Source organism: Coptis chinensis, chromosome 3 (genome assembly GCF_015680905.1).
Source record: "Coptis chinensis isolate HL-2020 chromosome 3, ASM1568090v1, whole genome shotgun sequence".
Lineage (NCBI taxonomy): Eukaryota > Viridiplantae > Streptophyta > Magnoliopsida > Ranunculales > Ranunculaceae > Coptis > Coptis chinensis.
The window spans coordinates 6,516,650-6,538,699 of record NC_141458.1 but is presented as its reverse complement, the minus strand read 5'-3'; the positions used below and the strand labels follow the sequence as shown (position 1 = coordinate 6,538,699).

Below are 22,050 nucleotides of genomic sequence, written 5' to 3'. Positions count from 1 at the left end.
AAATGGAAAGTGACAATTTCGAGTTGTGTTGAGTTGTCAAAATTCAAAAATACATAATCATGTGCAACCTGTCCACTCTGACAAGAAATTCGAATAGCTCATTGAGTACTGTGATTTGTATACATATATAAGTATATAACATAAGAATCTTCTCTTTCAGCTCAAATTCTGCTTTTCCACTTGGTCTGCTCCACCAATTCCCACATGTTAATGCTGATTGAGGCCGCATCATCTACGGCATCCTCATCCACACTGGTTCAATACACAAAAGAGGCCTTCACATTCGAGGTTCCACTTACTATAACGCAATGGATGCCCAGGAAACTAGGTTGATGCTTGTCATCAATTTACTTTTAACTGGGTAGACCAACAACTAGATGCAAACTGTATTTGTCTTCAAATATAAAATATCACAACATGGACTTCAATCTTCATATCGCCTCATTCCAAATTTTGAGGCCGAAAATCGTGCCCCTCCATATAAAATTCTTCATACAACAGAATATAAGTTCATTAGACCCATAAACCTACAGAATTCCAGTACATCGAGGTCGTACATAGGTACAAATGTACAATTGGACGGGGAACGTATGTCTTGCAAGTTGCAATCAACCACAGGACATCCGGAACCAAACAAAATTTCGGTAAAACAATGAATAAACACTCACAATGTATAAAAAATCAACCAAACACCTCATGTGATTACTAGTATGGTTAAATCCATGATATTAATGTAACAACAAAAAGGCTGTGAGCGTATGACGCACAGATCAAGTGATACGCATTTTGAGCAACAGTAAACAAGCGCCTGCATTGCGCATAAAGCTACAAACTAAACATTACAAAGTTCATGCGAAGAGCTTCCATGTGTTTTGACAAAATGGATGTTTCTGACGAGTCCCACTAATACAGCATAGTCAACTATGGCACATTAAAACTTGATGTTAGTTGGGTAGTTGGATCCAAAAGATAACAGAGGGGGGTCTAGCCATCCCTTTTCCCAGTCGGAATCTGCTCTCAATACGATTGACGACCACAGTGAAATGTCATCCCTGAATCTACTGGCACAAAAACCAATTCAGAACTTCCAGCCAAAGCATACAGCGCCTGAAACAAGAATTATTTCCAAAGCTTGACGAATCTGTCGTGACTAGCTGAAGCGACCAAACCTGTCACGTTTGACACTGCCAAAGCAGCGACCAGCCCATCATGTGCAGGTAGAGTCATGGTCTTGTTCTCGGCCATATTCCAAAGTTCAAGGGACTGCAGAAACAGCCACATTTCAAATACAACATAATAAAACAGCAAATTAGAAATCTATGTTGATTCAACCCGTGGACTAATCCTTGGACAAAGACACCAATTCAGACAAAAGTGGGCACTTCTATCGTATTAAATGAAGAAGCAGCTGGAAATAAGATCCTCATAGAAATAACATGATTAGGCTACACATCATCCAGGAGTTGACACCTTGGGTTTTCACAGTACTTCCCATTCTAGAAGCACAACCAGCATAGTCATACCAAGAATGGATGTAATAACAGGACAACCCAAGAACTGTCCTGGCTCAAGCATTCAAGACAGTCAATCAGAACTCAGAACCATTGGCACTATGATATAGTTGTTTGTCTCCCCATTAAAAACAAAATCTAGATTCTGAAGTTTATATCCTAAAATAACCTTCCCAAACTTCAGTGAATTTAAGAGGGATAATCGATTAAGAAAAAAAGGCTAGATATATAATTTAGCAACAGTAGTAAAGCAGGTACCTGGTAGCAGCCAATGACCAGCAAAGAAGAATACAAGGGATGGAAGGCACAAGAGTGGAACTTGTTGCCATTACAGTTCAACTCGTGAACACATTCTCCTTCGCTGCCAGAACCAAATGTCCAAACTCTAACAGAGTCCTCACTGGCAGATGCCAAAAGTTCACCTGAAGGATCCCAACAAACAGAGTGGACAGGATTTGTATGACCCTACATCCATGCCAACATGAGAAAGATGAAGAACATACAAATATAAAAGAGCCGGTGTGAAAGCATATAAATATAATATAACAAATTAACAACCATAAATTCAACAAGTTGATAATAATGGACTTTTACATGTCTTAGCTCGGTAACAAAAGTAAGGGAGCCATGTTACATAGACACCACAAATTGGTATCTGTTTCACGGTCAGACGCTTCGTTTATACAGTATCAATCGGTACATCAGCCATGTATTCATCATCATCATACATTCATACCCATGCAAAATAGGGAGGAATACAGCATCTGTGGTTCTAGTCTTCTAGACCCTGTGTGGAAGAAAAAAAACTAATCCATAATAGAGTTTCACCTCATACTAACAGAGAGTCTGTGATTAAAGTTTTTTTTTTTAAAAGTGCTTGAAATGTCATAGAGATAACAATGGTTGGTCCTACTGTTCTTTTGGTAAAAGATGGCTCAAAAAGTTACTTTTAAAACTTTAGCATGAATGCATTTATCAGGAAGTAAATATTGAAGGAACTTTCCAGTGGTTATCAACTATTACAAGGTTGTCAAATTGCCATTTGGTGATATTGTTATGATGAACAGTTTGAACCTTGTGTTGGTGTTATTTAGATGGAAAGGAAAGTAACAGGATACTCAGGTCAACTCTCGGAATAATATTTGCCACGGACTTCATCTTTACTCATTAGGACAAGAACTTCAAGGATTCATAATGGAACTAGATGCAGAAAGATTTTGATAAAGAGTTTTTCTGCGCAAATTATTCCTTCCCAACTAATACTTTTCTATGAACCAATTCACTAATTGAGAATTATCTAATGTAATACCAATGGTGCAGATAATTGCACTCTGGAAGTTGTTTTCACAATCATCCCCTGACAAGTAGGTGAGTAGGATAGTATAGCAAGAGCAAACCTGCAATGAATGTCGACAAGCTTGCGTTTCAACATCAAGTATAGAAACAAGATTGTCTGAAGCAGCTGCAAGGTATCTTCCCACCCGGGGTTGAAATCTCATTTGGGTTGTTCCTCCCTGCTACAGATTCATAAGACATAAAAATAAATACAACATGACACCAAGATACTTGAGATCTTTAATAGAAACAGATAGCAATCCAGAAAAAAGATTTTATACCTTGAAGACCCTCGCACAGCTACCATTATTAATACTCCAGTACCGTATCTCACCATCTCCATCACATGAGCAAAGAAGATCCTCTTTAATAGGGTGGAAGTCAAGCGACATAACAGCAGAGGAATGCCCTGTAAATGTGCGTAGGGAGTAGCCTGGCTGCACAGCACAATCATCAAACCATTGAAGAAAATTAAACCGATTTCGACAGAAAGAGCATACACAAATATAAAGGACAAGTTTACGTACTGTTACAAGAAAAGACGAAATTTGGGTTCTAAGACTAGTAAATCAGTAAACAGCATGAAGTCATTCACAATAAATAGAACACGGAGTCGCACACTAAAGTAGAACATTACATATGTGTCTAGCTCCTCCCAGTGTAATGATTACCCAATCTTTCAGTTGATATCAATTGCATAAAGAAAAAGACGGGTGCAAATTTCGCACGCCAGTGTAACTATTTTCCCACAGCTAATATGAACTTTCATGTTTTACTGGAAGATATAGGCGCCCTCTTTCTTTTTGATTCATCTAGCTTCTTGGGAAAATGGCTTCAGAGATCCAAGAAAGCGTCCAAGTTTTAAAAAGGCATCACAGGCCCTAAATATAGTTTAACTTTTGTGTAGAACTACACGTTCATTTGATCTTATGGTGCAGGAAAGCGGAGGTGCAACTGTTATCACCTAAGCTTTGAGAGTAAACTAACAGTCAAATGGGAAATATACTATGGTTTGCTTTTGATTGGATACCTGATGGAATAGAAACCCTTTGAAGACATTTTCTTCTTGTATTTCAAAAGCAAGTTTTCGAAATACAAGATCAATTAGTAAAGAGGGCGATCATAGAAATTCAATTGTAGGATGAACTCATATGAAAGGAAGTCAATCATCAGCCTTTGCTACTCTACAGAAATGATCTAACTAGACCTAGAGAGACAAATAAACTTCAAAGGTACCTAAAAAGTTTCAACATTTGGGAAATATCAGAAGGTCTTAAATTCAGTGAACCATGAAAAAGGTAAGCATGTTTCACTAACGTTATCAGCATCCCAAACCCGGACGGTTTTGTCAAACGAAGATGTAGCCAAGCGTGGCAGGCTGGGACTGAAACGAACATCAGTAATCAACAAAGAATGTTCTTCCAGAGAAGTTTTTTGCTTTAGAGTATCTGTGTGCCACAATACAGCCTGCATAATCAAGTTATCAAGCAATTAGGTAAGTCTTATTCCAATAATTATTTTAGAAGTGAGAAGCATAAAGTGATAAAAATCAAAATAAAAATAAAAACAAATAAAATCACCAGAATTACTTCTAATATAGCATATCCGGTTCTGACCTTTTTATCGTGCCCACCAGTGGCCAGAAGCTTTCCATCAGATGAAAAGTGGCAACAGACAACTTTATTTGTGCTCGCCCGAAAATACCCAACCTCGCTAAATGTGAACCCTAATGTTACACACAAGTCACATCTTCAATGCAAATAATATCATGACTATAGTCCTCAATTGAATGTGAACAAATTAACAGATTATACTTGCGAGTAGTTTGAATGTGCATGCAAATTTAACAAAGTGAAAAATCACACCTTTGCTGACATCCATTCCACGGCCAACCATGTCTCTAGGATCATTATCATCAGGAGCTATAAATGATTCAATGTTGTCATCAAGAGATCCATCAAGATCTTTATCATCCCACTGACAAAATGGAGTACAATAAAAACATGTAAGATCTTTGTGCTCTTGCAAACACAGATAACATGTAACAAGAAACATAGAATAATAAATTTTTAATTTATAAGAACCAAGCGAAGAAAGATCTTTCTCACCAATTGATTAGATGGTGATGTAAGAGTTCCAGTACCATCACCGAGTACCGCCAAGGGCTTTGATGAACTACCATTGTGCGGCAAAGTGGGCATGGAGATCACGTCTCCAGGGGTATGAGTTGAGGGTGTTGAAGGCGCTGAGCTTGGGGAGGGCCCAGCTGTGTTTGCAGTTCCGGAACTGTTGGCAGGACCTGAAGATGAGCCATGCTGCTTTCTCTTCCGCCCATTCTGATTTTTTGAAGCCTTAAAATGCATTAACAACAAGTTATGCAAACTAACCACAAGATAAAAAAAAAAAAGACAATTGAAGAACTACAATAATGATAAGAACTGGTTAGATTGAGCATTGAAAAGGAATGCACTGCAAGAAATAAAGAAATAAAACATAAACCTCAGTGTCCTTAGGCATGCAAAGGAAAAAGAACAGACCTGATCACATCCTCGCAAGGAATTTGACATGCTACCATCTGCTGTAATGCTGACAGCACCTGCAGCTTTTTCTTGCTGGTGAAGGTGGTGACTGGAATTTTGTGAATGCTGACTTGAAAGCCCATGCTGCTGAAGCTGTTGTTGTTGATTGCTGCTCTGCTGGTGCTGCTGCTGCTGCAACTGAGCTATTTTCTGCTACACAAAAAAAGTGTAAGGAAACTAAAAGTTCAATACCTCAATATGGGGTATGATCATGAGCAATTGCATATAGACTTGGTAATGCAGATAAGGAAACTAAGCGAAGGTAAAGTCCACCTTTATTAGCATATCCGTTTCACCACGTTGTAAAACGGGGCCTGCAGATTGCATTGGTGAACCAACATTTGAAACTACATCACCAACCAAACTCAGTTGGCCATCCTTCCCAAGACCCTGATTATTAAGAAGCATTCTCAATCTTCTGCTATCAACGTCACTAGCTGATGGCGACGTCGAATTTTGTTGTGCTTGAAGAAGAAGCTGGCGCTGCTGTGGTGTAAGCATTTGAAGCTGGTGAAAAGGCTGAGGCGATGGTATAAATGGCTTTTGCTGGTGAAGAAGCCCAGATCGTAGCTGATCAAGACCCTAAAAAATAGAAAAGTAAATAGATAATTGAGTACATTTGTCCAAGTCTATTCGATCATCATAGGCAAGCTTAACAATAATGGTACGATAAAATAGCACAGATTAGTGTTCAGTTGTTCGTTGGCCTGTCAACTCGTCAAGTGTAATAGCACGGGTTGGTGTTCAGTTGTTCTTTGGCCCAGCACGATAAATGGGTACCTTGTAATGGTAAAGGATATGCGGTCCTCCAATCTCCAGCTTAGCACCATCTACCCCACCCTCAAAGGAAACAAAATAAAAACCAGCAGTGGCTTGGATGACATTTTTTATTGTTATATTTAAGAAGCCATGTCGAAGTGATGTCCCAAGTGATCTTGTCCCCATATTTCACTACGGTACAATGGGCCCCACTTTTCAAAGAACTATAAATATCCTTGAAGAAATATGTATGGGGGTACTACAAACCTATATGGCGTTACTGCATCTACCCGCACGTGCATGAAAATATGTCTTCGGAAGAGTCTTCTCCTTAATTGCAAATGCTTCTCCACAAGGTGCTCTCAGCCTCTCATACTAACAACCTCCAATTCTTTCCCATACATTGAAAGTTATTTGACTAGTACGACTCCATTTGTAATGTGAATGCACTTTCCTCCGGTTATATAAATGATGAGAACTTGATTGAGATGCATATTGATTTTTTTTTTCTCCAAATCCAACTTGGGCCTTTGCAGTAACCTCTTGATATGATGTAGCTAAATATAGTGAGACAATAGTGTTAATAAAGGCATGTATTAAACCTAGGGGTGTCATTTTTTTCCAAAAACCCGATTTTTCCAAATTCCGATCCGATGTTTTTCCAAATTTGGCAAGGATATCTGTGTTCCGATATCCAAAATTCCAATATCCAATTTTTCCGAAAAATAATTGGATCGGAATTGGATGTGTTTTCAAAATCTGATCCGATCCGATTTCCTATTAATTTCCGAATTTTTAAGATATATTAGCCGTCTATTTCATAAAATTATTAAATTAAAATTACATATAGTTTACAAACCAAATAAAAACCCTAGAGAAGTAGAACCTTGTCTCTCTCACACCTTCAAGAAATCAAGATTGTCATTCTAGTACATGTCTCTCTTTCTCACATCTTCCTATTTATAGAATTAATGCATTAACATGACAAAAAATCTTACTGAATGAATACATTTCAAAATGATTGTTAAATGAATATATTAGCTAGATAAAAATGGTTATCCCTAAAAGAGAATCCGATTATATAATTCAAATTTCCAATTTACTTCCGAATTTTGCCGATTCTGAAATTCGATTTTCCGAATTCGGAAAATAAATTGTCATCCGAAAAATAATTGGATCGGATTTGGAAAGAATATTTCCATCCGAAAAAAATTAGAAAATTTTCCGAAATCCCTTTATCCGATCCGAAGTCACCCCTAATATTTAAACCATATTCCTAGAACTAGTACTCTTTAGAACGCTTCTATGACCAAAAATTCCCAAAGATAGTTGGCAAGCCATAAAAGCTAATTTGCATTGACACGGATAAGTGTATCTGACACGGATATGAAGTGTCTGACAACAAAATAACAAAAATTGAGGTAAATCACATACAATGTGTCCGATATGTGTCCGACACGGACACGTGGATATATATCCGACACGGACTTTTTTCAAAATATGGCGTGTCTGTTGAAATTGGAATGCAGAGAAACTTAAAGTAGCTGGAAGGAATCCATCTTATTTGATCAAAGTAAATTGGGGCTATTTATAGCTTTTACAGAAACAGAAATGAAATAACTAACCACGTTTTACAAGCCTCTAGATCCTCCTGAAGACTAGGACTTATCTACTAACTGAAAGACTAATTCAAACAATTATATCTAACATTCCCTCCCTTAAGCTAATGCATCTTACTTAGCTTACTTCAGTCACTCCAAGCATTCCACGAAGCTTCTCAAATTGCTCTAGCTTTATTGGTTTTGCCAAAATATCTGCAATTTGATCCTGAGATTTGCAGTAGCTCAGCTCAACGACTCCCTCGTTCACCAAATCTCTTAAGAAATGGAATTTTACATCAATATGCTTGTTTTTCCCATGAAACACTGGATTCTTAGACAACTGTATAATGGAGCTGTTATCACACATAATCATAGTGCTTGATTTCTCTTTAATTCCAAGCTTCTCCACCACCCTTCTTATTGTAATATTAGTCCTATTGGGCCTATACTTGGGCCCAACCTATGTACACTGTAACTCTGTTATTATAAATAGAAGATGGGTCTCCCTTTGAGACCTAACTTTTCTTGTCTCTCTTTCTACATGGTATCGAAAAAAAAGCGGGGAAGAGAGAAGTAAAGGAGATCAAACCCTAATTACCACCCTTAGCCACCACCCTAGCCGCCACCCCTTCCTTCTTCTTACATTGCCATTGAAACGCTCATTTGAGCGACTTGACTTTGCCTCCCTCTTGTTTTCCGGTAGGTTTCCGGCGTTATCCGCGGTTTTCGGTAGGTTTCCGACATTTATCACATTTTTCCGGCGGGTTTTCCTACGATTATAACTTTTTTCTCACATCAAGGTACTATTCTTTGCACTATATCCCTTATCATGACGGATAACGACTCTAAAGGTACGGATGATGTCTCCTTGTTGAATAATTTCTCTTCTTGAAGAAAATTACTACCGCTCTTCTTAATGGGCGAATTTCCACTCTTGGGCTCGTTACGTTTAAGCTTATTTTTGGGGGCCAAAGGGAAGATGGATTGGCTTGTTCCCAACAAGATGATTTGTCCATTAATATAGACCACTACCTACAATAGTTGGTCCATGACCAACCAGATGATTCTAAGTTGGTTGTTCAACTCTATGGAGCCTCGATGTCTATGAGATGTTTACCTTTTATGAGACCGTTGATGGTTTGTGGGGTCGCTCTCTCCGAAATGTATGCTACTACGAACAATGAGGTTCGAATTTATGAGCTCTACCGTGAGTTGGTCGTCGCCACCACGAGGCTCTTTTTTCTTAGCTTACTTTGGGTACTTGAAGAAGCTAGGAGGAGCTTTCTACTTACACTTCCCTATCCAAGATTCGGTATGACACCTACTATTATGGCCGCTCTTGAGCGTGAGGAGAAACAGAGAGTTCATCGGTTCCTTATTGGTCTTCACTCGATTTTTGAAGCCATTCGCACTCAAGTTCTCAATCTTGCACCTCTTCCATCTCTTGGTGAGGCATATGCCATTATTGAAACATGAAGCGTCGTGTTCGGATTACTTCTTCTCCGGTGGTTTTACGATGCACCGCCTTCGGCCGGATGGCGTTTGTTGCTACTACTTTCGACCCCCTGGCCTTCTCGGTGGCTTTTCGTTCTCTTGTTCCATCCGGAACACTTTCGTGGGCGCTTTTGTGATCATTGCAAGGCGGTGGCCACCTTATTGATAGTTGCTATCGGTTGCATCCAGAGCTTCGGCCCCCAAAGGGGGTCGAGGGGCTTAGGAGGCAACAAGCCTCGTATTGCGATTATTGCCGATATTTACGGTAGTCATCATTCGGGGGAGTTTCGGGATTAAGGGACTTTTACCCAAAGAGTTGATTGATCGGCTTATGCATGCTATGTCTCTACGTGGGGGACATCTAGTACTTTTGCCATGATCACGCCCGCCACAGTACACCCTCTGCGTTCCATATTCGTTCCCCCCTCCATCCGGTTGGGTCCTTGATTCCGGGGCAAATGATCATATGGTGGTGAGTCTAGATTATTGTCGATAGCACACCCTTTTCACATCATGTCCGCGCCATGATGGCTCATACACCACTATTACCCGTAAAGTCTTAATCGATTATCCCCTGCTATCTCTTTAGAGTCAGTCTTACATGTTCCTCACTTAGCACTTAGCCTGTTATCTATTAGTCGTCTTGCTAAAGATTATCACTGTTCTGTTGTTTTCTTATCCCATTCTTGTTATCTTCAGAACCTGAGTACGAGGCAGATTTTTGGCAGGGGCTATGAGCATGCGGGACTATACTACTTTGGAGATCCCCCCCTTGTCCCAGTGTTGTTCCACCAGTATCGAGTTTGCATGCTAGTGTGTTGCCTGTGTCAGGCCGTTATTTGTTTTTTGCTGAGTCTTTGAAAAGTTGGCATGCTCGGTTGGGCCATGTCAACTTCAAGTATCTATGTACTTTATTTCCTGAATTAATAAAAACATGCAAAAATACTCTTTTTCATTGTGATACTTGTTCTTTGTCTAAACATGTGCGTAATTCTTATATTCCTCACATTTCTAGATCTCCTTGTATGTTTGATGTGATTCATACGGATGTTTGGGGCCCTTCTCCTGTGACTACCCTCTCTGGCCATAGGTACTACGTGACCTTTATAGATGACCATACTCGGTGTACTTGGATCTATTTACCATAAAGAAATCAAGTTCTCCCTGTTTTCCTCGGTTTCTCAACTCATTAAAACTTCGGTTCAATATCGTGGTTCGCGGACTTCGGGTCTAATAATCGCGAAGGAGTATGTTTCAAACGAATTTGTCGCCCGCCTTAACCAACGGGGGTATCCTTCAAAGAATCGACTGTCCTTATACACGAGCAAAATGGTGTTCTTTGAACGAAAAAATCCGAAGTCTTATGGATGTAGTTCGGTGTTTGTTGCAAAGGTATGCATGTTCCTCGATCCTCTTGGCATTATCAGCGGTTCTTACCACTTTTACCTTTCGAAACCGCGACACCCAAAGTAGAAGTTCTTAATGGTAAGGCCCTCTTCAAGTTGTATACCCGATCGTGTTACGTTTCCCATTATTCCGGTTGTTTGGTGTGTTTGCTATGTTCATGATAAAAGTCCTACGCGAACCAAATTGGATGATAAATCCATTCGATTGTGTCTTTTCTAGGGTATTCCCTATGTCCAGGGGTATCGTTGTTATCATCCACCTAGTCGCCTCATACCTTGGATGTCACATTTGTCGATAGTGCATATTTTGGTCCTTATACATGTCAACCTTTGTCTTCCCCCAGCATCCTATTCCTATCTTTGATTTTCCCCTACTAAACCATCCTGTATACTCGTTGCGCTTCTCCTTGCCACTCTCGCCGACACCTCGGTAACATTCCTTCACCTTCTAGTGATCTACCCATGTATCGATTGCTCCCGTTGATTCTCTTGTTGTTGAGGCCCCTCCTTTCCTTCCAGACCGGGCATCCCCCAAATCGGTTTCCCCATTAACCATCCTATTCGCGAATTTGTCTCTTATCGGGGTATCTGCTTCCTATCGGACATATCGACTTGGTTTCCTCCATTCGGATACCGCGATCGGTTCGAGGCTCTGTCGGATCCACGTTGGGTAAGCCGTATCGCAGTGAGATGATGACCCTTGAGCGAATCGGACTTGGGAAATGGTTGCTTTACCTCCCAAGACTTCTTCCTGTTGGATGCAAATGGGTTTTACATGAAATACTTGGCGGATGGTACGGTTGAACAATATAAAGGCCCGTTTGGTTGCTAAAGGATTTACACATGCACGGACATGACTTTGGTGCGACCTTTGCTCCGTTAAGCTGTAAAATCTGTTCGACTTCTTATTTCCCCGGTCGCCTCTTATGATTGGCCTCTTCATCGGTTGGATGTGAAGAATGCCTTCCTTCCTTCCGATCCGGCCGGTGAGACGATTTACATGGATCCCCCACCGGCTTTTGGTGGGGGAGTATGCTAGGAAAGTTTGTCGACTCGTAAAGTCCTTATATGGGCTTAAGCGGTCACCACGAGCCCGGGTTCGATGGATTCAAATGAGGTTGTCTTCTGATATGGATTTACTAGGTGCCACTCGGACCATACATTGTTTGTTCGGCGAACTCGGGGCCGCACTTATTTGCTTGTATATGTGGGCGACATTATTATTACGGGAGACGATCATCGGGCATTGTACAAATTAAGGAATCCGCGGGAAGTCTTTTGAGGTTAAAAACTTGGGTCCTTTACGTTACTTTCTTGGCATTGAGATTGCACGTAGTCCCAGGGAATCTCTTTATCTCAACGAAAGTATGTTCTAGATCTTCGGACCGATGGGGGATCTTTGGGTTGTCGACCGGTTTCTACTCTATGGTGCCTAACAAATAGGTTAGTTCGCGGACGATGGACCATTATTGTCGGATCCATCGACCTTATCGGCGCCTTGTTGGGCGTCTTATTTATCTAGTTAATACTAGACCGGACATTGCCTATCTTTGTGAAGCGAGTTAGTCGTCGGTCATGCATGCTCCACGTCAATCTCATATGGATCGCGATGGAGCATATTCTCAAGTACCTAAAGTCTTGCCACGGGCTTAGGTCTCTTCTATCGGCCGGTTCACGGGGGTCCCAGAATCTTCTGCCGATTACGATTATGGAGGTTCTATCGACGATCGTTCCACTACCGGGCTTATGTGCTTTTCGTGGGAATCACCTTATCTCATGGAAAAGCCGGAAGCGATCTGTTGTCTCCGGATCATCTGGCGAAGTATCGTGCCCCTAGCTTTGGGCACTTGTGAGATTATGTGGTTCGCGATCTATTTTGGGAGAGCTTGGTTTTACCGCGATGTGGATCATCCGTACTTCAACGTGACAATCAAGCCGCCATCCATTTAGCCGATTCATCCTACATGAAGCGGACTAAACACATAGAGATTGATGTGCATTTTCTCGGGGAGAAAGTTAAATCTTTGGGATTGTCTCCCCGCCCTTTGTTAGGACTAAGGCACGATTGCGATACTCTTTACCAAACCCGGTGGGACCCATCTTGATCTTCGCTCTTCCATTGGCAGGTTTGGTCTATTGGATATCTTCGCACCAACTTGAGGGGGTATTGTAATATTAGTCCTATTGGGCCTATACTTGGGCCCAACCTATGTACACTGTAACTCTATTATTATAAATAGAGGATGGGTCTCCCTTTGAGACCTAACTTTTACTGTCTCTCTTTCTACACTTCTAAGCCAAACACACTGACATGCACCTGATGTTTTGCTATATACTCTGCTTCGTGATAGTCGAGAGCAATCACCGGTTTGTTTTCTTTGAGCACCAAGATCGCTCCGGACCCCAACATAAACCTGAAACCGGATGTACTTCTCCGATCATCTAAGTCACCGGCATAATCACTGTCTGTAAATGCCATGAGTCTCAAGCTGCTTTCTCCTTTCTTATAAAAAATCCCAAGATCAGTTGTACCTTTTAAGTACCTCAAAATTCTTTTTGCCGCAAGCCCGTTTGACATAATGGACTGGACATGAACACCTTATCAAACTAACACCATACATCAAGTCGTCTAGTTACGATCAAATACATAAAGGCTTCCAACCACTACTTGAATAGAGTTTCATCAACTCTAACTCCTCCCTCAATCCTTGGGCGACCTTGTACCTAGTACTATTGGATTCTTCAATGCATTAGCACCACTCCATATCGAACCTTGCTAGTAATTCTCGTATGTGATCTTCTCGGCCGGATGAAAATTCCATCATCGTACCTTTGTTTAACTTCTATTCCAAGAAAGTATTTCATCTTCCCCAAGTCGGACATATCAAATTCCAAAGATCATTGAATTTTTAAATTCATCAAACATGCTTCTATCATTCCCAGTAAAGATCAAGTCATCAACATAAAGACTTATCAGTAATATTTTACCTTCTTTCGACTTTGTGAACAGTGTGTGCTCACTGGGACACCTTTCAAAACCTTCGCGCACAAAATACGCTTCAATTATGTTGTACCAAGCTTGCGGCGCCTGCTTAAGGCCATATAATGCCTTCCTCAGTCTATAGACTTTCTCTTCTTCTCCTTTCTTCGTAAATCCCTCGGGTTGCTGCAGAAACACTTCCTCCTTGAGCTCCCCGTGAAGAAAAGCGCTCTTCACATCAAGTTGAAAAACCTCCCAACTGATTGAATTGAAAAGCGGCCACCGCAAATATCATCTGAATGGTATCAAATCTTGCCACCGGAGCAAACAACTTCATGTAATCTACTCCATGGCGTTGTGCATACCACTTTTGCCACTAGCCTTGCTTTGAACTTTCCCACATCCCCATCTTCGTTAAGCTTAGTTTTGAACACCCATTTAACTCCAATAGGTTTAACTCCTTTAGGTAACACAGTGAGTTCCCAAGTTTGGTTCCTCTCTATGGCTTCAATTTCTACTGACATTGCTTCCCTCCATTTCTTGCTTTTAATTGCTTCTTTAAATGAAACTGGGTCATTCTCAGTCACCATCATTGCATTCAAGTTTTCATCTTCAAATAATCCCTCCCCTGTTTCATAATCCGCCATCCAACTTGGTGCTCTTCTTCCTCGTATACCCATCCCTTCAGCTAATTCTCCATGTACATTAGAGTTTTGCTCATTTGGAGGTGACTCTGTCGGGCTGCTACTCAAACTATTGGAACTGCTGCTGGAATTGTTTGAACCTGTTCCACTGTTGCTTGAATTGTTTGAACCTGTTCCACCATTTGCTTCTTCATTCTGGTCATCATCTCCATCACTTCCATCTTCATCTTCCCATTCTAATATATCTTGCTTGATTTCTTCCTCCGTTCTGCCCCAATCCCTACTTTCTTCTTCTTCAAACACAACATCCTTGCTGACGAAGATCTTCTTTGAGACTGGATCATATAGTCTCCACGCCTTGGACTCATCACTAACTCCTAGAAAGACACATTTTCTGCTCTTATCATCCAACTTACTCCTCTTTTGATCCGGTACATGAACATGTGCTATGCATCCGAAGATTCGAAAATACTCCACCACTGGTTTCTCACCACTCCATGCCTCTTCTGGAGTCTAGTTTTCAATTGCTGCTGTTGGGCATCAATTCTGAATATGCACACACCATCTCACTGCCTCGGCCCAAAAAGCTTTAGAAACTTTTTTCTCAATTAACATAGATCGAACAGCATTCATAATTGTCATGTTCTTTCTCTCGGCAACTCCGTTCTGCTAAGGAGTAAAGGCTACCGTCAGTTGTCTACTGATGCCCTGTGATTTACAAAACTCTCTAAACTCATTTGAGCAGAATTCACCACCCACATGCGTCCTCAAACAAGTTATGTAAGCACCTATCTCCTTCCAACACAAGCCTTAAAACTTTTGAATGTAGCAAAAGTTTCCGACTTTTCATGTAAGAAATAAACCCAAGTTTTACGAGTGAGATCATCAATAAAGCTTAAGATGTACCTCTTGCCATTATTTGAAGCTGGCCTAATAGGACCACATATATCCGAATGCACGAAATGGGTCGTTTTGGCGCCTCCACAAACTCTTTCTCCGATGCGGGCATTCTATGTTGCTTGCCAGTTAAGCATATAGTGCATACCTTCTTTGGAAACTTCAGAGAGGGTAAGCCAACTACCATCTTCTTATAAGAAAGCATTCTCAGTCCGTTGTTGTTTAAGTGCCCAAAACGACAATGCCACATATGAACTTCTTTCTCCGATACAGCTTCAGCTTGTAAACACAGAGAATTTCCTGGTGCCATAGAAGTTGACAGATAAAACATTCTATTTCTACTCATATTAGTTTGCATAATCAACCCCCTCCTAGGATGAAATACTTTACAGGTTCCATCCCGAATTAAAATGGCTAACCCCTTCTCTTGAAGTTGTCCTATGCTTAATAAATTGTTTTTAAGCTCAGGAATATAATAAACATCAGATATTACCTGGGTTATGCCATTCAATTGCACCCTTACACTTCCTTTTGCTACCACTGCCATTTTCGTGTCATTCCCAAATTTCACTGTCCGACTGAAATCTTCACCCAAATCTGAGAACCATTCTTTGTTCCCGGTCATATGATTCTTTGCGGCCGAAGTCAAGGAACCATACTTCTTCTTTCTTTGTTTGATGAAGCTCTATATAGGACATCAACAAAAACTCATCTTCTTCCTCCAGCTCAGCATAGTTTGCCTTTTTTTCCCAGTCGGGACACTCGTCTTGAAAGTGTCCCAACTTATGGCATTTGAAACACTCGATCATTGCTTTGTTTAGAGGATGTCTCCCTCTGCCTCTTCCACGTCCTCCTCTAAACACACCTCGACCCCTTCCTCTGCCAAACCTATCTTCCTGAGCTACTTTCAACACATGTTCCTCCTCTTGGTGTCCCTGCATTCTTTGTTCATGGACAAGCAGACTTCCATGCAATTCATCAATGCTCAAAATACTTAGATCATTTGACTCCTCTATTGAACAAACAACATAATTGAACTTGGTCGTCAATGATCTAAGTACCTTACCAACCACTGTACTCTGCTCCATTTTCTCATCATTTGCCTTCATCTTGTTCACCACGGTTTGAAGTTAGTCCCCAAAGAAGTCAGTCTACCTTTTCTCCTTTCATGGCAAGCAACTCAAACTCCCTTCTCAAAGCTTGAAGTTGTGCTCTTTTCACCTTCGTGGACCTTTGATACTTCTGTTTCATTGAGTACCAAATTGCCTTTGACGTCCCCTTGTCAAGAATTGTTTCCAGGATTTCTCTACCAATCGCCTGGAACAAGTAGTTCTTGGCCTTCAGATCTTTGAGCTTGGCCTCCTCCACAGTCTTTCTTTGCGCTTCACTTGCTGGTGATGTCCCAATTGCTGGTGTAGAGATCCCTACTTCCACTAAACTCCACATCTCCTTGCTCCTTAGAAAGTTCTCCATCGTCATTGACCACCAATCATAATGGCCATCGAAGTACGGAATGGACAGTTTCATAAACTTCTCTATGGTTGACATTTTTGATCTCTCTGTGACACTTCTCACATACACACGCTCACACTCTGTTTCGCTCACACTTCTCACAAAAAACACACACTCACTAAAAAAATTGTTTCACTCACACTTCTCACAATCACTCGCACACACTCAACCAGGCCCCTTACGATAGCTCCGATACCAATTGTTGAAATTGGAATGCAGAGAAACTTAAAGTAGCTGGAAGGAATCTATCTTATTTGATCAAAGTAAACTGGGGCTATTTATAGCCTTTACAGAAACATAAATTAAATAACTAACCACGTTTTACAAGCCTCTAGATCCTCCTGAAGACTAGGACTTATCTACTGACTGAAACACTAATTCAAACAATTATATCTAACAGTGTCCATATACCATAATGTAAAAGTATAATTGAAACCATATCTCTCCCATAGTCCCATGTAATAAGAGTAAAAGAGGAACATATTCATGCTCCCATGACTTCACAGATGAATGTTGCTTGTCAAATTACACAAAACCATTTTTTATACCTTGATATAAGACTTGCAGGTTTAACCTACTTGCTTAGGTACAGATTGAGGTGGCTGTCTTTGAATGCAATTCAGCCTCAGGGAAATTGTAGACACAGAAGACATTTAACAGTCAACAAAAGACCTGTAGTGGCTTATTCTAGGAGCCTGAATATTATCTTTTCAGATTGAAATGCAACAAGTTTTCATGATGAATTATGGCACAGGGAACGATTACCTTATAGTAGCATTACACAAATGATAGCAAACACACAATAGGCAATGATTTAACTGAAGGAGAGGGAGTATAATATTTACTATTACTAATTATGGATGGAAAACGAACCAAAAAAATTATGAAAGAAGAATTTAAATTTTGACGTGTGTCATAGATTACTTACAGTAAGTGGCCATCCTTTCAAAGTCAAACTGTTACCACCTTGATTAGACCCTGCAACAAATTTCTCTCCACGTTAACAAGGGCTTGGTAATATACATTGACCTATGAACTCTAAATCGACAAACCTTATATGGATCAAACAATTGAACTTCTTTTACCTTTTGCAACTGAAAACTTTAATCAGGTAATATGGAAAGCTAAGGAAGAGAGCCAACTCAGACTCAATGGACCATAATTATCAAACGAAAAGAAGAAAGGGAGACAATAGAGAGAGAGAGAGAGAGAGAGAGAGCACATAGGTAGATATTACTTAATACCTGGAAGTCCAATCAAGGATCCATCAGGACCAGCGGCTCTTGGGTTCAATACCTGGTTCATCTCACTCTTTACGTCCTGTCACAAAGCTAGGATATAACCAACTTTCATTTCAGAGAAAGAAACAAAAATATTTCCATACTACACAACCAGTACCTGCATAGACCCCTGAAGATGCTGGCTTCGATTTTGCACTTGCTGCAGAGTCCCTGACATACCAGTTGTGCCATGCAAAACTTGCCTGAAGTGTTCCATGGAAATATATTAATAGCATGCAACTTGAGGGATGATAGTATATGAAGATTTCATTATCACGGTTGTCATGTACAAACGTTAATGTATTAAAGGGGCAATATAAAACCAAACTCTCAAACTTTGAAGAACAGAAAGATACCCAGAAGGCTGGCCAGCTGTTGCAGATGACTTCAGCATTGAGGAGTGATTTGCATCCATAAGCTGGCCCACATTTCAAAAAAAGCTTTGCTATTAGTAATTTATTTAGAATGTGTTATATTCAACAATAAATAGATGTATCAGAAATGACAAATTAGTACTTTTAAAGAATGGTGTAGAGGACTACCTTCATTGCTCCATCCTCTAGAGGATCTCTTTGAAGTGGGACCTTTAACTTTTCCTCGTACATCTTCATAGCCAAGTCATTTGCAGTTCCAGGGTTCTGTCTCACATGAGCGCCATCATTAACGAGCCCATTTGCAGATCCATTAATAAGGTGGGATCCCTCTCTTCGTTGTTGGTGTTGCTGCTGCTGCTGCTGCTGCTGAGCATGCCTCTGCATTAGAAGCTGCTGCACCTGTTGTTGTTGTTGCTGTTGGTGCTGCTGTTGTTGGTGCTGGTTTTGTTGGGGTATCTGCTGCTGTTGGGGCTGTTGTTGCTCCCGTGCTTTGATCAATTGAGTCTGCATTTCCAAAACCCATATCCCACGAGTTCACATGGATTCTTAGAAAGATAGGTAGATAGCTATCTCAAAACAGAAAATCAATGTAGCTAATTCTATGCAAATTATGCAATGATGACAGAGAGAGTCATGTCATCGATAATTCCAACTGAAAAATGAATAAAATTATCAACAACAAAAATACCAAAACAATGTAAAAATGAACAGTATGTCCTGGACAACATTCACTTTCAAGATAATGCAAACACATAGATCAGATGAGCATGATGGACTTCCAGACACACCTAATTAGCATAGTAACATCCTCCTTTGTTTGTTAGTATAGAATATGCAAGTTTAACCGAGGCACCAAGCTTAACATTCTAAGTCTCTTTGAATAGTGCCTAAGCACCTTGATATGATAAGTCGTTTTGAGGCTCGCTACACACACATGCCCCATATCTTGAAGGGTGGCAACCTAAACAAAAAATAAAATGACTCCTATGTCACCAAACAAGTGAATAAATATTGGTGCGACCCAACCATAAAGGTAGGATGGTTGCATACAACCGACACTTCTCAAGTTGGCCAGTGGGTTTGACTACCGAGCAAATATGAAATGGTCGCTAGCACCAACATATCATGTATGTCTCACACATGTACCTATTCGATCTCGGCCAAAAAGAACATTATTTTTCACATATTTTAACAGTATACTGAGGAAAAATGATGGTGGAGGTGGCTGGTCGGTGATCTTGAGGAGATGCAATTGATGAAAGAAAAGGAGGAGTGATGTAGGATTACTAGCCCCTCTTTCTTGCCAGAATTCCTTCTGCTTGTGCCAAAATTATTATATAGATAAGTCACACTTGATTAACAAGGAAATTCCTAATAAGTAATAATTTTAATTTGAAAATAATAATCTTAGCACAAGCAGAAGGAATTCTAGCAAGAAAGAGGGACTAGTAATCCTACATCAAGGAGACACACGGAACTTTGGAAAAGGAAGAAATTGGAAAGAAGGTGGTTGTTGCGGCAAGATCACAGTGATTAGAGGTGGAAGAATCCTCGTATTTTCTAGACACGCCACCTAAGTGGGTTTAGACAAAGGTTTTCTGAATCAAGTGGTGTGTCCTTCAATATCAATTGAGTCATGTTTGTGTGTGTATATTTATATATGGCGGGCCCTTAATATGCTTATATCATGTTGTGTTGGATCAGACGCATCAGTTATGGATTGCCTTATTGTCACTACAGACTTATACCATCTTGAAAATGATAACCAACTCATTATGGGTTCTATACAAACACAACCTCCGTGTACAGTTACCATCAGCCCGGCAAGTAAATAGACAAAAGGTTCCCAACACCTTGGGAGTGTCATCACACCTAAAAAGAAAGGGTGTAAAGTTTTAATATCCAAAATTTGTTTTTTCTTGTTATCCAAAATATGATAGACAAACTTAATTTACCTCCTCCATTTTTCTGTCAGTTTTTTACTTGTGCTGAGAATAGCAAGGGGAGTCCTCAAAATACTGTTCACATGCAGCAAAGAAATTAGGTGCTGCTAATACCAAAGCTTAATGTGTTTCCTTTATAAAATGCTTTCAGACTTCACACACTGGGGACACTCTAAATTTACCCTTTTTTCTTGAATTAAATCCTCGTGTATTCATACAACTGAACGTTGCTCTTGGATATCAGAATGAAGCACATAAATGATTTGTTGTCGTACTTAGATGAGAATAAAAAAGTCAAGCTATTCAGCAGTTCGGCAACATGACTGCTAAGTTATGAAATCTAAGCTCATAAAATCTCATAATATTGCCCTGATGTCTAAATCATTGCCAAAACCTATGAAGATCCTACCACAAGAAGAAAACAATTTGGCTGCATGAAGCAGATTCTACAAACAACTTCTCATTAATTAATATACTAATAGTATATGACCATGACGATAGAAGGGATCATGGAATGGAGGGAAGATGGTATTGTCAGGGTAAAAGGTTCCAGGAACAAAAAGAGCACACAAAAAATCATATCGGTTGAAAGAAAATAGAAAGGCTCTACATGTAAGAAGTAGGTACAAAAAGAACAAGAAGCACAATAAACTACTAAATGCCAGACATATAACTGGCTGGAAAAAAAAAAGTAAGAGAAAAACGAACCCACCTCAATGTAAGATGCAGCAACATCAGAGTGTTTCTCATTTGTCCTTGCAATAAAGATATCCCAAAAAACCGACCACCACTCGTAAAGAAAACCACCAGGAGCATCAATAGCTGTAAAAAGCCATGATAATAAGAATGCCATAACAAAATGAGACAATCTCCGCTTATTACTAATATCTTTACAAAAACTTACCAACAGGATCTGGAGACACTTTTCCTTCAGCTTGAAAAGCTTTAGCAGAAGCTTGCAAGTTCCTTTTTACTAAATAATCATGTATATACACATCTAACCTGTTTTCCAACAACCAAATGACAAAGTATTAGTTCAAAAAACAAAACTTTACGATAACTTTTCTACTGCCCCCAGCTCAAACTATGCATAACCCGAAAACTTCAACACATTAGTTAATTAGTTCAACTAGGTTTTTAGTTCAGTCAATAAAACCCAACCTAGAAAAACATAACAAAATAAACAAAAGCCCCATCATGAAATCTCAATAAAAATAGCCCCTTTACAAGCAAAAGTGATAAAAACTTATAAATAAACAAAAACCAGTTCAGATATTGAAGTAAAAATGAAGTGGGTAAGAAGGATGTTTACATTTTATCAGCTTCCCAGTTGGTTTGAGACATGCTGGTCAAACCAAAAATATTTCTCAGCAAAAGCTGAGAAGGAAATGAAAGAGAGCTTCTTTTTTCTTTGTTTCTCTTTAGAAAATATATACTTTGGAAATGAAAAAGGAGTTGTGCTAAAAACTAGTTCCTTAAATTTATCTGTGAGAAATAGACAAAAACGATAGCAGAGGCAGAAGCAGAAATGAATAAAATATTGTAGGAAATAATGTTAAAATAATGGAATTTTTTGTTTTAGAGTACAATCAACTAATCAAGTGTTTATGGGGAATTCTAGATGTTGACCACAAATATCTGTTCAGCGTGTACACGAGGAGTGACACAAACGCTTTTGGACTTTTTGCCCACCATTGTTTATGAGTTCGTGAATAAATATGGAACTGGGCTAAGG

The 22,050-nt window shown here is 39.9% G+C and overlaps 1 protein-coding gene across 11 annotated transcripts; it reads right to left on the bottom strand.

Moving 5' to 3' along the window:
* Window positions 1-672: 672 nt before the first annotated feature.
* LOC147507570 (transcriptional corepressor LEUNIG-like) lies at window positions 673-21,964 on the bottom strand. 11 transcript variants are annotated; one of them, XM_086600279.1, is made up of 18 exons: window positions 21,628-21,964; window positions 21,220-21,317; window positions 21,028-21,137; window positions 18,541-18,876; window positions 18,355-18,416; window positions 18,117-18,201; window positions 17,963-18,038; window positions 17,647-17,696; window positions 5,699-6,007; window positions 5,384-5,575; window positions 4,955-5,197; window positions 4,712-4,823; window positions 4,463-4,572; window positions 4,164-4,313; window positions 3,128-3,283; window positions 2,909-3,028; window positions 1,770-1,976; window positions 673-1,263 (listed from the first exon to the last, which is right to left on the bottom strand). In XM_086600279.1, exons 1-18 carry the CDS (start codon window positions 21,657-21,659, stop codon window positions 1,120-1,122), a joined length of 2,592 nt encoding a protein of 863 aa, XP_086456405.1. In that variant the 5' UTR covers window positions 21,660-21,964; the 3' UTR covers window positions 673-1,119. The 11 variants fall into 11 exon arrangements, with proteins under 11 accessions (XP_086456405.1, XP_086456407.1, XP_086456410.1 ...); XM_086600281.1 differs by having other exon boundaries at window positions 2,909-3,025; window positions 21,628-21,824; XM_086600284.1 differs by having other exon boundaries at window positions 2,909-3,025; window positions 4,955-5,182; window positions 5,384-5,578; window positions 21,628-21,797.
* Window positions 21,965-22,050: the final 86 nt, after the last annotated feature.

What these genes read in the sequence shown, in the direction of transcription:
- LOC147507570 (XM_086600278.1), bottom strand. Translation starts at nt 21,659, where the DNA reads ATGTCTCAAACCAACTGGGAAGCTGATAAAAT. An exon ending in AACTGGGAAGCTGATAAAAT is followed by an intron (nt 21,318 to 21,627) that starts GTAAACATCCTT and finishes GTTGGAAAACAG; the next exon opens with GTTAGATGTGTATATACATG. An exon ending in TGAAAGGATGGCCACTTACT is followed by an intron (nt 6,008 to 17,646) that starts GTAAGTAATCTA and finishes TCTATTTTTTAG; the next exon opens with GGTCTTGATCAGCTACGATC.